The 15,687-nt window shown below is 48.3% G+C and overlaps 1 protein-coding gene across 3 annotated transcripts in view; it reads right to left on the reverse strand.

Annotated features, from left to right (window-relative positions):
* The window catches only part of ANKRD33B (ankyrin repeat domain 33B), a 62,845-nt gene that overhangs the window by 13,425 nt on the left and 33,733 nt on the right, over positions 1-15,687 (reverse strand). For all 3 annotated transcript variants that reach the window (XR_013813916.1, XM_079779614.1, XM_079779613.1), the window contains one exon: positions 2,839-2,979. Coding sequence is in view for 2 of the 3 variants with exons in the window: in XM_079779613.1 (XP_079635739.1) it covers positions 2,839-2,979 (141 nt within the window). In the remaining variant the exon portion in view is untranslated. The remainder of the gene's footprint in view (positions 1-2,838; positions 2,980-15,687) is intronic.

Genomic DNA, 15,687 nt, shown 5'->3' on the forward strand with positions numbered 1-15,687 from the left:
TCTGGAAGTTAAATACTACAACCAAAGCCCCAAGGGGTGAGGCAAAAGCTCCCCAAGAAAGGTGTCAGGTTTTTATTTGAAGAAGGAATATAGGGCAAGATGGAAGGAAGAAAGTATATAAGAGGGGGAAATTCCATCTTTTCACACTTACACTAGTTACATCAGTGGTTCTCATCAGGAGGCGACTATGTCCTCCAGGGGATGGTTGCCAATGTCTGGGGATAATTTTGGTTGTCAATCCTGGGGGATGCTGCAGTCACCTGTTGTCAAAGGCCAGGGATGCTGCTGAGCCTCCTACTATTCCCAGCACAGCTCCCAACCACAAAGAATCACCTGGCCCCAAATGCCAATCGTGCCAAGATTAAGAAACCCTGAGTTACATGCCTGTCGCCCTCAATAAGAAAGTTTAAGTATCTCATCACAAGGATATATTTCAAAGGGAAAAATGTACCATATATTTTCATGAATGTAACTAATAATTATTGAATACATAAATTCACCCAAAACAATAATAACAACAACAATAACCAACACGGACTGAAGGCTTCCTCCATCCCAGGCACGAGTCCAAGGGCGCCCACCCGGGAACTCATTCAACCCCCATCCTGGCTTCCTGCAGCAGCTGCTGTCCTTCACCTCATTTTATAGAAGGGGACACTGAGGCTCAGAACACCAGGTGATTGACTGTTGGTATGGACAGGGTAAGTGGAGGAGCTGGAATTTGAAGCCAGGGGTCCTGGCTTCCAAGTATGTTCTGTTGACCATTCTGCTCTGACCACATACTGGTCAGGAATGCACACCCTCAGGGTCTGCACTCATGCGGATTACTAGACTGATGGGGCAGGGCTCACAGAGGAGGAAACAGGAAAAGGAGAGTACAGAAAGACCGATGCCAAATGTGTTATCCACATCACTGTGTGGGAAAGGAACAGCACTAGCGACGAGCAGGCTGCCTGTAAGCAGGCCCATCGCTCAGGAGACCGAAAGGTGTTGCTGTTATCCTGTGACCGTGTGGCGAATGCTGAAACCTCCGCCAGGCCAGGAGGAGAGAGAAACAACAGCGGCACCCAGGCAACTGGCCTATAAACAAAAGGGCTCGTGATTCAAATAAAGTCATTGGGAAGAATGCACAGATGTGACTGACCACCACACACTTTTGGTTGAAAAAGAAAATTGCTAACGATCTACCCGAAGTTATAACTAGATCCAGAGTAAAAGCAGATGAAGCGCTTGACCGCCATTTAACCAGAAGTAGCGTCTCTCCCTGGCACGGGACAGGCAGGGCCTACACTCTGTTGAAACTGATGTCTCACTTTGGAAACTGTCACTGAGCCCAAAGCACAGTCAATGGGATTCATTGTAAGTTTGATCTTTTTTTATTTCCAAGAACATTTCCATCTTCAAAGCCTCTGTCTTCATTTACTGAGTTTATTCTTCTTGCAGCATCCCCTGAAACACTCAGGTTCAGGCAAGAGGAAGAAGAATCTAAATCAAGCTGCAGATCTTATAACCCATCTAATCACAAGGAAAACGACAGATGGGCTCAGACTGGAGGGCACTGCCTTGTAGCCAGTATGCAGACAGTCAAGTCATGGACAAGGAGGCAAGACTAAGAAACTGTCACGACCAGGGGGAATGGGGACTCATGACAGCTGAATGTGGGAGCCTGGATGGGACCCTGGAATGGAAAGGGCACATTAGAGGAAGAACTGGTAAAATCTGAGCAAGTCTGGAGTTTGGTGAACAGTCATGTACCAATGTCGGCCCCTCAGGAAGATGCTAACATGGGAGACGAGTGTGGGCTGTATGGGAATTCTCTGTCCTACCTTTGTCACTTTTCCATCCATCTGAAAGGATTCCAAAATAAATTTTTATTTCTTAAAAATAAGTTGTCTAAACAGAAGGACTAGCCTGGGCTGACAGTTCAGAGAGCTTGGCTGCTGTCCTCAGATATGAAGATTGGCAGGGAAATGCCACCTTGGGGAACCCACAGCACCAAGCGGGACTGGTGAGCCCAGGGCCAAGAACAAAATAAGTTAAAATAATGACATTAAATAATGTCAACAGCAGCATCGCATACTGACTGACTCACCCTGTGCCGGACCCTGGGCGTGTGCTTTACACACATTTTTTCTAACTTAATTCTCAAAATAACCCAATGAGGTGGTGCTAACGATGTTGTGATTCCATTTTAGAGTGGGGGAAAGAACTAGAGACTGTCACATGGAATTTAGCTGAGTAGTTCATTAAACATGCATAGCCCCGGAGAGTCTACAAAGTATTTTCCTATTTCATCCTCAGGGGGGTGAGAAGGAAGTCACTGTTCCCATTTCACAGATGGACACAGGGAGGCTCAGAGAAGAAAGTGCTTCCTCCAAGATGGCAGCGCCGTGAAGAGCAAGGGGGGTGCCCTGCTGATCCAGAGCTCACAGACCTTTCCACTCTGTGACCTCCTCATGAAAAAGGAAGCTGCCACACACCACACCACCATGGGCTCCAACCACCAGCAAGCAGGGATCTAGGATGGCAACGGGGCTGACCCACCATCCCTGCGCCCACCTCCAATAGGACAGACTTGCTGCTCAGCGCCAAGACCAGAGAAGTGGGCGAGGAGGGGTGTCCTGCTGGGTGACCTCCCACCCCACCATGAAGGTGGTTGCCTTTGTTCTGTTGGTTTCACTCGGATGGTGACAGCCATGTAGCTCATAGAAACTGTTCTTTGTTGCACCCATTAGCCCTTGTTTCCACAGGACTGATTCATCCCTACAGCACATACTCTTCAAGGCAGCAACATCCGCATCTCGGGGGCCGGGGACGCGCAGGACGGTGGAGACGTACCTGCTAGCATCAGGGCTCGGATGCACTCCGTTCGGCCCTGCATGGCGGCTTTCATCAGGGCCGTGAACCCAAACACGTTCCTCCTTTCAAGGTCAAGACCAGGGAAGTAGTTCAACAAGTAGTTGGTGATGGTGGCATGCCCTGCAAAGAGATTGGCACAGGTGAACAGACCGCACGCCATGGAGACCACTCATTCCAGGGAGGTCTTCCTAGAGAGAGAGGAACCTTGCCCGGTCCACCTCCCGGGCCAGCCCGTCTGTGGAGTGTGGGTTTGCCCCTCAGACAGCAAGAAAGAATTCACAGGCACGCGTGGCTGTCTCTGCTGCTTTATTCTTGTTCCCTTCGCCCATCCACTGGGAGCTCAGCTGTCCTGTCACATGTTAAGGAGGAACATGAGTAGCCAGGATGCTGCGGGGTGGTGTGCAGAAGTGCTGAGCTGCCTCAGCAGACCCTGCTGGTCAGGGGAAGGTCCTGGTGCTGTCGGCTCCCAGCAGGAGACACCCGTGCCCAGATGCAAACCCAAACGCGAGTCTCAGGGCCACTTCCCAGGGCTCCCCTGCTTCAGGGAGGAGAAAGCCGTCTTCGCAGCAGGAGGATATGCCAGTGCACACTGCCACCCTCTGTTACTGCTCCAAAGTGTCGGTCCCTGTCTTTCATACACAAACACACGAACACACACACACACACACACACACTCACTCACACACACACACACACACACTCACACACACACTCTCTCTCACACACACACACATGCAGGGAACACAGCTAGTGTTGCTACCAAGATCCTTAGCCAGAAGCCCAAGCAGGTAAGAATACTCATTTGAGAATACAGAGTTCTCCCCTTTATTGTCTTGCACTTCCTAAAGAGACCTGATTTTCTGCTCACTCTTACCCTCATAAGTAGAAGTGGAAAAGGAAAACGTGATATAAAAAAAAGTATTCCCAGGAGTCTACAGCCACACACCCCCACCGCCCCTGCCACCCGAAAACCAAAATGGAGTGGGAGCTTTCTTCAAACAGGGCTCCCTGAGCCACAAAGACAGGCTCTTGGGTCAAAGGACCAAGCAGCCCGATGCCCACTGGCCATTATTCTTAAGCCCTTGTGTGACACCTGTGGCCGGATTATTCTCAGTGTAGGGCCGCCCAGTGTACTGTAGACCCCTGGTCTCCAACCACTGGTTGCTGGTAGCAACCACACCCCTCCTCCCACCCTGGCTGTGACGACCCAAAATGTGTCTAGACATTGCCAAATGCCCCCTGCGGGGCAAAATCACCCGCTGAGAAGCACTGTCCTAGCGGGTCAAGCCTCATTGTTTCAGGACTGACCACACCAAGGTGGAAGGGAGCTTCCTCTGCTCTTCACCTTCCCTCGGCCTTCGACACCCAGGACCACCTCTCAGCTGCATCTCCATCCGGGACCCACTGATGACGGACGGCTACCATACCTGGGGAGTGGGAGCAGACTGCGGAAGCCCTCTCCTGGGCCAGCTGGCCATGCTGGGTGCCCAGTCCGCATCCTTAGACACGGAAGATCCAGCTCTCTGAAATGCCCCATCCATCCCTACCATGTACATGGGCCTTTGGAACTGACACTGTAGAGTTGCAGGTGTGGGGCCTCGTGGGCATGGCAGTCACTCTCTGTCCTTAACTGGGCACCACCCCCTGCCCCCAGGAGGCCTCTGCACCACGGAGAAGCCAGGACCATGAGGCTCCTTCCAGCTGATTTTGGGAAGGGCACGGGGTGAGATTTGGGATGTGGCAGGAGGAGAGGCCTCCTCCTGAGGATGGGCAGCCTGGAGACACAGGTGCTTCCCTGGGGCTCACCTGACTGCCCTGCAGGTGGCAAGGCTGTGAGCAGAGCGTCACCCAACATTATCTCTGCCCACAGCAGCAAGGAGTTGCTGCCCTCCCATCCCCCCAGACAGAGACTGGGACCCAGGTTCCTTCCTTGCAGGGCTGCTGCCCAAGCAACATCAAATCCTCCTCGTCAACTTCCAAGTTAAAAACAAACAAGCAACCAAATTTAGACTGCAGACTCTTCTAGAAGCACTGTTGTCTGCCTGCCATTGACCTCCGCCCATTTCCTGAACTCACTGCAAAATTTAAAAAGAGAAACATGCAGCCTTTCTGGGAGAGAAACACTGACTAATATGACCGTGTTGTGGGTTAACAAGCCAGAAAAGGGTGGGGGTCACCCTCTGGCTCTGTGACTCACAGGTTCCACAGCATCTGATGCCTTTTGACTCATTTCAGCCACGTGGCCCTCCACTGTCATTGACAGTGCCGGGGCGGCGGTAAGGTAACACTAGCAGGCAGGTGCCCACAGCACCTTAGTTGCTCTAAACTGTGGAGGAAAGGGCCCTCTGGTCTCAGGTTTGTTGTCCAGTTCAATGTTCTGTGGCACCTGCCAGTCAGATTTAGCCAGGGTCCTAGTGAAACCAACTGCAATTTGTTTCGAGCCATTTCTTTAAAGACGTGAAAGAGCATATCTGTCCCAATTTTCAGCATGATGCCCTTTGCACTGACATATTCTAAACACTTTGAACAGGCAGAGAGAGGAAAAATTGAAAATCCACAAAGCAAACAGCCCATTATACAGATCTGTTCTGCATATTATGTTAAGCTCAGAAAAACCAGCACGTGGCCAATTCATTCTGACTACAGGCGTGAGCTTTCAACAACCCGTAAAATCACTCCTGGCTCCCCACTGACTTTCCCAGAGTAGCGGAATATAGTACCTCTTCTCACACAGATGACCTCATTCAATGAAATCAGGGTGGACCCGATGCCTCTAAAAATGTGTAGGTATTAACATTTTTCTTAAAAACCAGGCCAATTAACCAAAGGGAGCTTCCCTTTTCTAGAGAGAAAGAGAGAAAAACAGATAGAACACAGCCTTCCTTGCACAACAAAACCCAAACTTGTACCATATTGAAATCTAGTTTGAGCCTAGTCCAACTCAGAATAGGATTTATAGAATAGGATTCCCTCAAGTCCTCAGAGAAAGCCCTTTTAAAGGGTGGACTCACCATTCAGACCCCAAGAACATCTTTCCCCCAATGATGCTTACCTTGCCTAAGAGAAAGACACAGTTGACCCAAGGAATAAGTTCATGTGAAATACCTTCAGTGGGGTGATTAAATAACAGTGTAGAGAGTTTAGCACTTGAGAGAGTTGGCTCTGAGAGCACTCAAGTTCAAGTCCCCAACCTGCCACTTAAAATCTGAGTGACCCTGGGAAGGGGAGTCAACTTCACTGAGTCCCTGTTTCTACATCTGCAAAGTTAGAGATAATATCAATCTCACAATTGTGAAAATTGGAAGAGGTAATGTGTTGTATAAAAAAGTGCCTGATACAATAATCAAGTTTCTGGGCAGAAAGGTTCCAAGTAATTTATGCAGGCGCTCCACTCTCAAGGAGGTAGAGCACAGCAATGCACCCCTTAACTTGTGGGTTCCCTCCAGAGAGTAGAATATGGAAAGGTGGGAGGGGAGAGAACTTCTCAATAGAGAAACCTGGCAGACACAACCTCAGCCAGGTGACCAAGGCCAACATCAACCTGTTGTTGACAAATCACATTGATAGGTACTCACAAAGCGTCTGCTTGACCCAATTTTAGTCAGGTTCCTGAACCTTCTAAGCCCACCAGTGCACTTCCTTGTAACATCTAGTTTTAACAACAACAACAACAAAAAAAAAGCCCACCCTGATCTCTCACCAAGCTCCTCCTTCCTCACCATCCCCAGGTGATGACTGACCACCCGGGATTGTCATCACAATCCTGTTAGGTTGGTTTAGCTAGACTCTCCCTTACCCCTGATGTTTTCTCCAAATTTTCCATCTACTGATTTTCCCCTTGCTCCTTATAGTGGGGGCTATAAGACCCACATTTCCTTGTTGTATTTGGAGTGGAACCCAATCCCTCAAGCATATCAAACTCATGGCCGGCAGGCCGCATGCCTCTACCCCATTGCAAAACCCAAATGTGGTGGTCCCTATACCTATCAAGCTGATCCTGACGAGGGTCTGCCTTACCATCTGTAACAAGTGTCACTGATATCTTTTTTCTTTAACAGCACTCTTTATTTTTTTAAATATATTTTATTGATTTTTTTACAGAGAGGAAGGGAGAGGGATAAAGAGTTAGAAACATCGATGAGAGAGAAACATGGATCAGCTGCCTCCTGCACACTCCCTTTTGGGTATGTGCCCGCAACCAAGGTACATGCCCTTGACTGGAATCGAACCTGGGACCCTTCAGTCCCCAGGCCGATGCTCTATCCACTGAGCCAAACCAGTTAGGGCAACAGCATTCTTGATATGATGTAATGAGAATGGCACTTTCCTCTGTGGTCCTCCTCCTCAAAACCCATAACTGCAGTCTAATCATGAGGAAAACATCAGACAAATGCCAATTGAGGAACATTCTACCAACTACCTAACAAGTACTCCCCAAACTGTCAGAGTCATAAAGTCTGAGAAACTTCATAGCCAAGAGGAGCCTAAGGGGACATGACAATTAAATGTAATATGGAGTCCTACATGGGATCCTGGAACAACAACAAAGGATATTAGGAAAACACTGAGGAACTTGGAATAAAGAATAAACTTGAGTGAATAATAAAAGTGCATCAAGATTTATTAATTCACTAGAGGCCCAGTGCACGAAATTCGTGCACAGAGGGCACCGGGCCTAAACCGGCAGTCGGACATCCCTCTCACAATCCAGGACTGCTGGCTCCTAACTGTTCACCTACCTGCCTGCCTAATCGCCCCTAACCACCTCTGCCTGCCAGCCTGATCACCCCTAAATGCCCCCACTCCCAGCCTGGTTGCCCCCAACTGCCCTTCCCACTGGCCTGGTTGCCCTTACTGCCCCCCCTGATGGCTTGATAGCCCCCAACTACCCCCCTCTACTGGCCTGGTCACCCATAACTGCCCCCCCCCCGCTGGCCTGGTTGCCCCTTACTGCCCCCCCCCAGCTGGCCTGGTCACCCTCAACTGCCCCCCTGCTGACCTGGTCACCCCCAACTGCCCCCCCCGATGGCCTGGTCACCCCCAACTGCCCCCCCCACCGGCCTGTCACCCCCAACTGCCCCCCCCTGCCGGCCTGGTTGCCCCACGCAGCCTGCTGTTCAGTTGTCTGTCTGGTTGTTCCTGTCGTGACAGCCCCTGGCTTTTTATATATTAGGATTGTGTCAAATGTATCATACTAATTCCAGTTCCTAAGAACAGGGGAAACCAGGTACAGGGTAAACAGGAACTCTCTGTATAATCTTTGCAGTTTTTCTGTAAATCTAAACTATCGTAAAATCAAAGTTTATTTTCTAAAAGGGAGATCTAGAACAGGGCCATTTGACAAGACACAAGGTAGGGATGATGACTCTGGCTGCCTGCCAGGTGTGGCTCCCTCCACATCGTCCCCTTCCCTTACTGATGATGAAGGGAGCTCACTGAGAGGCTGTGATGGGCATGCAATGGACAGAAGACAGTGGCCGGGTCTCTGGGAGAGCAGGAGGATGGAGAGAAATGGTTGACTGACAACACTCCTTTAGAAGTGAATGGACAGGCCTCGGTGATTGTTTGGCTGAGCCATGTAACAGAAAGAGAAGTCAAAGATGACCCCTGGTACCACCACAGTCTCGGTTCCTGGTACCACTTTGGATGACCAATGGCATCTTTGCTGAGAGTGTATTGGGTAGAAATCCATGGTAGCCAAGCTCAACTGGATTTTCAACCAGGCCCAAAAACACCTCTGTGTTTACGGTGGACTCTCAATCCCCACGTGGGAAATTTAAAAGTTTCCCACTCTTAAGTCCCCTGCCGCATAGCAAACCCCTTCCCAGGAGATGATGCACCTCTTACTTCACAGAGGGAACAGAAACCACAAGAAGGAAACTCCCTCAACTTTCCCCAATAGCCCCGCCAACGTCCCACATCCACAGCAGTCTCTCCTTCCCTCCTATTGAAAAGGGCGGGTGATGCTTCCCCTAAAGATGCCAATCTCTCTTCCTCTCCAGTACTTGTGCTACCAATTACCTCCTCTTTCTCTTCAACCTCTGCTTCCTTGCATATCCATCAGATTGCATTCATGGCCCAAATGCTTCACCTTGCTCTTTTCCACGTGACTTCCAAATTCTTCTGTCAAGAACTGGGACGTTTGTGGTGTGATACAAGCAGAACCTTGAAATGCACTTATTCGTCTGAACTCCCTGTCATGCTCGTGCCTCAACTATCTCCTAAGAACACGTCAAGGATAACTTGATGGTCCTGAGAACAGAATGAGAAATGCATGGAGCAAAGCTGAGGTACCTAAGCACACCCTAGAACAGGATCCAGCTCACCACAGACACACAACCAAAAGCAATCGAGATCCCCAGGTCCCCAGCCCATACACAGATGCATGAACAATAAACATATTTTAAAGTTTGAGGTTTGTTTGTTGTGCGACAATATGCTGATATGTATGCTCAGTGTTCCCCCAAAAACGTATTCACACTTTAACAACTGATAGCTCAATTTGGAAAATTAAATCTATATCTATATCTACATCTATGTCTTAGTCCATTCAGGCTGCTATAACAAACTACCACAGACTGGGTGGCTTAAACAACAAACATTTCTCACAGTTCTAGAGGCTGGCAAGTCCTGCCTGCAGATGCAGTGAGGGCTTGCTTCCTCGTTCATAAGTGGCCATCTTCTTGCTGTGTCTTCAATAGCAAAACGGGTGGGGGAACTCTCTGGAGTCTCTCACAAGGGCACTAATTCTATTCATGAGGGCTCCACCCTCTTGACATAATCATTTTGAAAAAGCCCTACCTCCTAATACCATCACTTGGGGATTCGGATATAACACATGAATTTGGAGCGGGGCATAAGTATCCGGTCTGTTGCAATGACCGACAATGATCCTATGGACCTGTCTCTGCATTCCACCCACCATCAACCATTTGTCTCCTTTCCACTCTAAGTCCCAGAATCATCAACTCTCACTCTTGCTACTGACCCTCCCCTAATTGTCCTGAAACTGCCTTCCAATGGCCCCCAGTGACTGTCTTGCAGCAAAATCCAATGGTTACTAGTCAGTCCTCATCTTACTTGACACCTCTATATTTAGCACTATGTCTCCTATCCTTTTTAACCTCTTTTTCCCCAGATATCCTGAAAGTTGACCCTTCCAATTTTCCACCTGCCTCTCTAGCCACTCCTTGTCAGTTTTCTTTATGAGCTCTTCTGTCCTTTCCTTCTGAAAATGCTGCTGTTCCTCGCATGTGTGACCAAGCTAGCTTCTTATCCTATACACCCTCTCTTGGTGATCCTATCCACTCTCATGGATCCAATCGTCACCTTAAAAGTCCCAGATTGCTTATCTCTAGCTCAGTCTCCCTTCCTGAGTCTCTTACCTAAACATCTGGGGGCTGGATATTTCATCTTGGGCATCCCACAAAGAAACTCAACACTTGTTTCTTCCAAACCTGCTCCTCTCTCCCACATTCCTTATTCAGTGATGAACACCATCAATCACCTAGGTGCCCAAGCCAGAAATCTGGACATTGTCTTCAGCCCTCTACCTACCCTTTCCCCATCCAAGCTATCATGGAGTTTTGCCAATCTCACCTCTTAAATATCTTCCAAACCTGTCCTGGTTCTCCATCCCCTCTTCTACCCCTCAACCAGGCCACCACATCCCAAATAAGGTACAATCCCTCTCCTAACTATTCTCCCTGGTCCCATTCTGCCCCCTCCACCCATTCTCCACACTACCAGCATGGTAATTTAAAGAAGAAACTCTGTTAACCAGCACTACTACCACTTAAAACCCTGAGTGGTTTCTACTCTTTAGATGAATTCTCAGCACTTTAACGAGCTATCGCCTTTTTATCTGGCTCTGCCCTCTGAAGGGTAGCAGAATATGCCACCCCAAAATGTGCCGGTTTAGCATAAGGATAATTTAGAGCTGAAGGCAACTGAGAAAGAGTAGACATAAGAAAGGTGCACTGCCTTCCCTCATTTGTCTAAAAGTAGGGCATAGATTTTTTTAATTTAATTTTTTATACCTCCACAGTTTTATTGAGATATAATTAACATACAGCACTGTATAAGTTTAGTGTACAGCATAATGATTTGAGTTACATATATTGGGAAATGATTACCACAGTAAGTTTAGTTAACATCCATTATCTCATATAGGTACAAAAAGAAGAGGGGGGAAATGTTTGTTTTTAGAGACTATCAGCCTGGGGGTGGCACCAGAGGAATCTGCATAACCAATTTACTATCTAGCCTTTATCTACCATTAGTTTCCCTTCCCATAATTTGCTGCCCTTGGAAGCCTGATAGTGCTTTCCTTTGTCCTGAAATTTCTCCACTAACTTATTGTTCTTTGGTGAAGATGCCCTGTAAGCTGGAGATCTAAGCCACCTCCTTGAGTCACTCATTTTTCCTCAAGGTGTCACATGTAAACGTGTTTATAGAAGTCTGATTTTTCTCTTGTTAAATCTGCCTTTTATTATAGGGTTCTCAGTCAGGAACTCAGAAGGGTAGAGGAAAAATTATTTTTTCTCCTCTAAATCCCATATTCACCCTCAACTCTTGCACCAACACCCTTGTAGACTTTGCAATCACTCAACTCTCCTTTTAATTCACCTGTGTGCCATTCTTTCTCCAATCTGGTGGCCTTTGCACATGCTAGTCTCTCTGCCTGGACCTTCCTTCTTTCCCTTTTACCCAGCTACCTGATGAGCTATCCCTTCTGATGCAAGTTCTTCCCTGGTCCCCGAGGGTGGTTTAGGCAACTGAGCCATGATGTCATGTATTCCACATTCCCATGTGGCCACCACAGTCCTCAAGAGTCTGCTCATGAGTCCAAAACTTCCAATTCACTGCAATTTCAACAAATATTTACTAAATAAAAAGGCCAAAGGATTCCTACTTCTCCCTTGGAAAAAGTACACTTATCATAAAGGTTGTTAACTTTCAAGCCACAATCTACATTATCTGAGACTAAATGGCCATCACAATGATCAATTGTTGATTAATCAAACATTTTTTGAGTACCAATTATGGGCTAAGAATCTTGTTTACCCCTATATTCACAGAAATAAAATAGACAATAAACCCGTACTGCTCTGAAAATGGAAAGATGTTACAGAATTTGGTTGTCTAAACTCTTGATTGGTTTGACACCAGGTACTCAAAATGTAGTTTTTCCAAACCAGGCCAGCAGAGGGAAGTGTTGACTTTGGAAATATCACATCCCACAGGCGCTGGGCCCATCCTGAAGAGGAAGATGAAGACGGGAGCAGAGGAGGGCTAAGACAGGCCTCCCTCCTGGTCTGTGGGGAGAGCAGGTGTCTGACTGAGGAGCAGGGTGAGCTTGGCTCTGGCTCAGGCTCACTCCTGCCTGGCCAGCGGGCAGAGGCCAGCACTGCAATGAACACAAAAAAAAGGCTCCCAAAACTGGAATTTACAGGAAAGGGCAAGGAAATGCTAGGAAACTGCAGAGATTTACCAAGTTCTAATTTCTTAAGTGAAAGAGTAGAAACCAAGAGAAAGGAAAACATCTCAAAAAAGATCACAATAAAGTCAGACAAAAATTATGATCGTGGGTAGTGATAACAAATATGACAAATAGAATGAAGAAGCATTTATTCCTGGCTTCTGGCCACATCATAATTCTCCCCTGAAGGGAAACCCTCCCCAAAGCCAGTTCAGAGCCAGGCCTGGTCCAGGCAGGCGGCGCTCACCCCGGTCACCCCCGGGAGCCTTGCTGCCCCGGGGTCCCCAGCAGCAGGAGGGAATACTGCCAGGCTGGCTGGGTGTTGGGACATTTCCTCCCGAAATTTTAAAGTAAGTTCAAGAAATAGCAAGTTTCAAGGATGCACCAAAGATTCCTTATACCCAACCGACCCTGTATTATCACCAGTTCCAAAAGAGCCCTCGGCTTGCTCACTGCACCTTACTCCTGCCATTTGCTAAGGAGGAATGAGAAACACATAACTCCATCCCTGGGGCTTACTACTCATTTCTTTGCTTATCTGATTTTGTATTGTATTTTTGTGAGGGGAGGTATGATAGGAATGGAAACTACTGGCTAAATGAGATTTAGGGATTATTTGAGGATTTATTGTCAAACATTCTCCTCTCCATTGCAAGGCCTAATAGAGACCTGGCTGTATTTTTATTGTGCATTACGTAGCCACGGAGGTTCGACTGTAGAGGACACCCGGCAGGCAGATCACAGCATTTGCATCCTAATTTATTCTCACAGACGCTGAGTGAGTCCAGTAGAAAGCTAGGTCTGCCAACTCTCAGACATCCAACACAGTTGCTGTAGCAAATAATATTAGCATGTGGTTGTTTAAAGTTTTCCTTAACCACACAGATTCTGCTGGGGCCAGAGTTGGCTAGACCAAGTCAATTGAGGTCATTCCACCTCCCCTGCCAGCCAGTTGTTTTGGCATGGGCCATGTGACCCGGCCAGCAGATGTAAATGAAACTGCTGGAGGCTTCTAGAAATGTTTTTCCATCTTAGAGAATGAAACACGACAGGGATTTGCTCCTCCCTCGTGAGGCCTCTGTGTGTGGCAACAGGAAGCCATGCCAGGCCTTCTTGAGATCATGAGGGAAAGGTCAAGAGCATTTCTGAGAAGCTGGCCCCAGGTCCTGACATCACAGAGCCACCCAATGAAACAACCCTCCAGCTATCGCCTTCAGACATGTCATGTTGCAAGAGAAGGCAATTTCCTCATTGTGGAAGCCATTTCATTGGGTACTCCGCAAATTGCACCCAAAATGTCACAACAAAGTCTAGGCTCCGATGAGAATCAGGCAAACACAACTGCAAACAATAATCGGCAAACACTGAAAAGTGATCCTGTCCACAGTTGGCAAGAACACCTTTGGGAACTGGCTGGGAAATATGAATTGGTACAGTTTTTTCTAAAGGCCAGTTGGCAGCAGCCACATAAACATACATGCCACCAGCCAGTGTGGCTCAGTTGATGGAGTGCTGTCCCATGCACCAGGAGGTCACCGGTTGATTCCTGGTCAGGGCACAGGTAGGCTCAATCCCCAGTAGGGGGTGTGCAGGAGGCAGCCCATCAATGTTTCTCTCTCATCTATGTTTCTATCTCACTCTCCCTTCCACTCTCTCTGAAATAAAAAAGATATATATTTAAAAAGAAACATTTTTAAAAATGTAAATGCCCTATGATAAGCTCTAAGAAGCTATCCATGCAATTCTCTTTCCTCCTCTGCCCTGCTTTGCAGGGAAGATAATCTCCAAAATCTGCCCTGTTCCTTAGCCCTAAAGTCTCCAGTGTGGCTCAGCACGGGGACCTGGATGGAGGAAACAGAGGGGGGTACTTACCCCAGCCTCCCCACCCGCCTCCCACCCAGGGGCCTGCTCAGGTTACAGTGCCTGAAAGGCAGCCAAGCCCTCGGCCAGGGTAACTCTCTCCAGGGTCCTGTCCATTAATTCTGCCCCGCCCCCACTAACAGTCCCCTGATGAGCTCCTCAGTTTACCCTCTGAGCATGCCTGCTGCTCCACCTGATCCCAGCCAGGACCCTGCCGGATACATCCTGCTCAGAAATGCACCCCCCAGACACAAATGCCTTCCCTTCCCCCGCATGAACTAGACTTGGGGAGGCAAGAGTAGGTGTGCTTCTGTTCACTGTGGTAGACCCAGCACTTAGCGCAGCGGTGTACATGAAGTAATTGCTAAATAAGTGTTTGTTTTATAGCAGGATCTTGTACAGAATGGATGAGACACTGTTTACTGAACTGTCTCACAGATATTGGACACGGGGGACACAGCCAGGAATGTGCCTGTAAGAACAAGATAATCTTGTGCGTGTCGGTAGAAAAGATATAGATCTAGTAAGTGAAAAAAGTTAAAACCACCATCTCAACTGTGTTAACCTCTTCATTTAAATAAAAGTGGACTCATGCCCTGTGTTGGAAAAGGAGAAATCTGAAAGGGCAAGTAGCTAGAACTTGGTCCATTTGGGAGATGGAGCATTTGGGAGAATGAAAGGGGGTCTTTTTTGTTTAATAATGATTTTTTATTGTAAGCACCTATTTACTAGACATCTTCTGAATACAGCCAAGCCCTGGGTCCCCAGACCTGCCCTGACCAGGAATCAAACCGGAAATCCTCAAATAGGTACAACTGGTTATGGAACTGGATGAAAATGGGACATCGCCTGATGCTGGCAGCGAAAGCCTAAACAGACTCTGGTACAACAGCACAGAACGAACGCCAAGAGCAGCCCCTTGGTTGCTTTCCTTTCTTCTCACTTTGATTAGCGATGGCTCTGTGTCCCTCTGACATCTCACGCAGGTCTGTGACCCCCGGCCCCCAGCTTTAATGTCCTCTGAGAGGCTGCCCCAGCCACCATTTGAAATGAGAACCTCTAAAGAGGAGTCCCCAGAGCAGCAGTTTCAGTGTCACCTGGGAACTCACTGGAACGTCCCACACTCCCCACCCACCATCCATCGGAGACCTCTTACTTCGCTGCCTCAGCCCTTCAAAGGCCCGAGCACAGGGGAGCCCATCCTTGTGCCATACCCCCCTGCAGTCAGCAGCATCCGCGGTCCAGAGGCTGAAAGCCGTGCCAAACCCCACCTGTCCTCCATCGCCCCCATCACAGCCACTGAGACCCGAGCTTTCTGCCTCTGAAACCGCCTCTGGGCCCACCAGGGTCATCTGGCCCCTGTCACCACACACCCAGACTCATGCCACTCACATGCATTCCCTCACATTGTCTCTACATGTCTCAGCTGTCCCAGACACAGCAGTCCTACAGCCACACTAACCTGCCATTCCTAAGACGCACCGGGC

Source organism: Cnephaeus nilssonii, assembly GCF_951640355.1.
Source record: "Cnephaeus nilssonii genome assembly, chromosome: 2".
Taxonomy (NCBI): Eukaryota; Metazoa; Chordata; class Mammalia; order Chiroptera; family Vespertilionidae; genus Cnephaeus; species Cnephaeus nilssonii.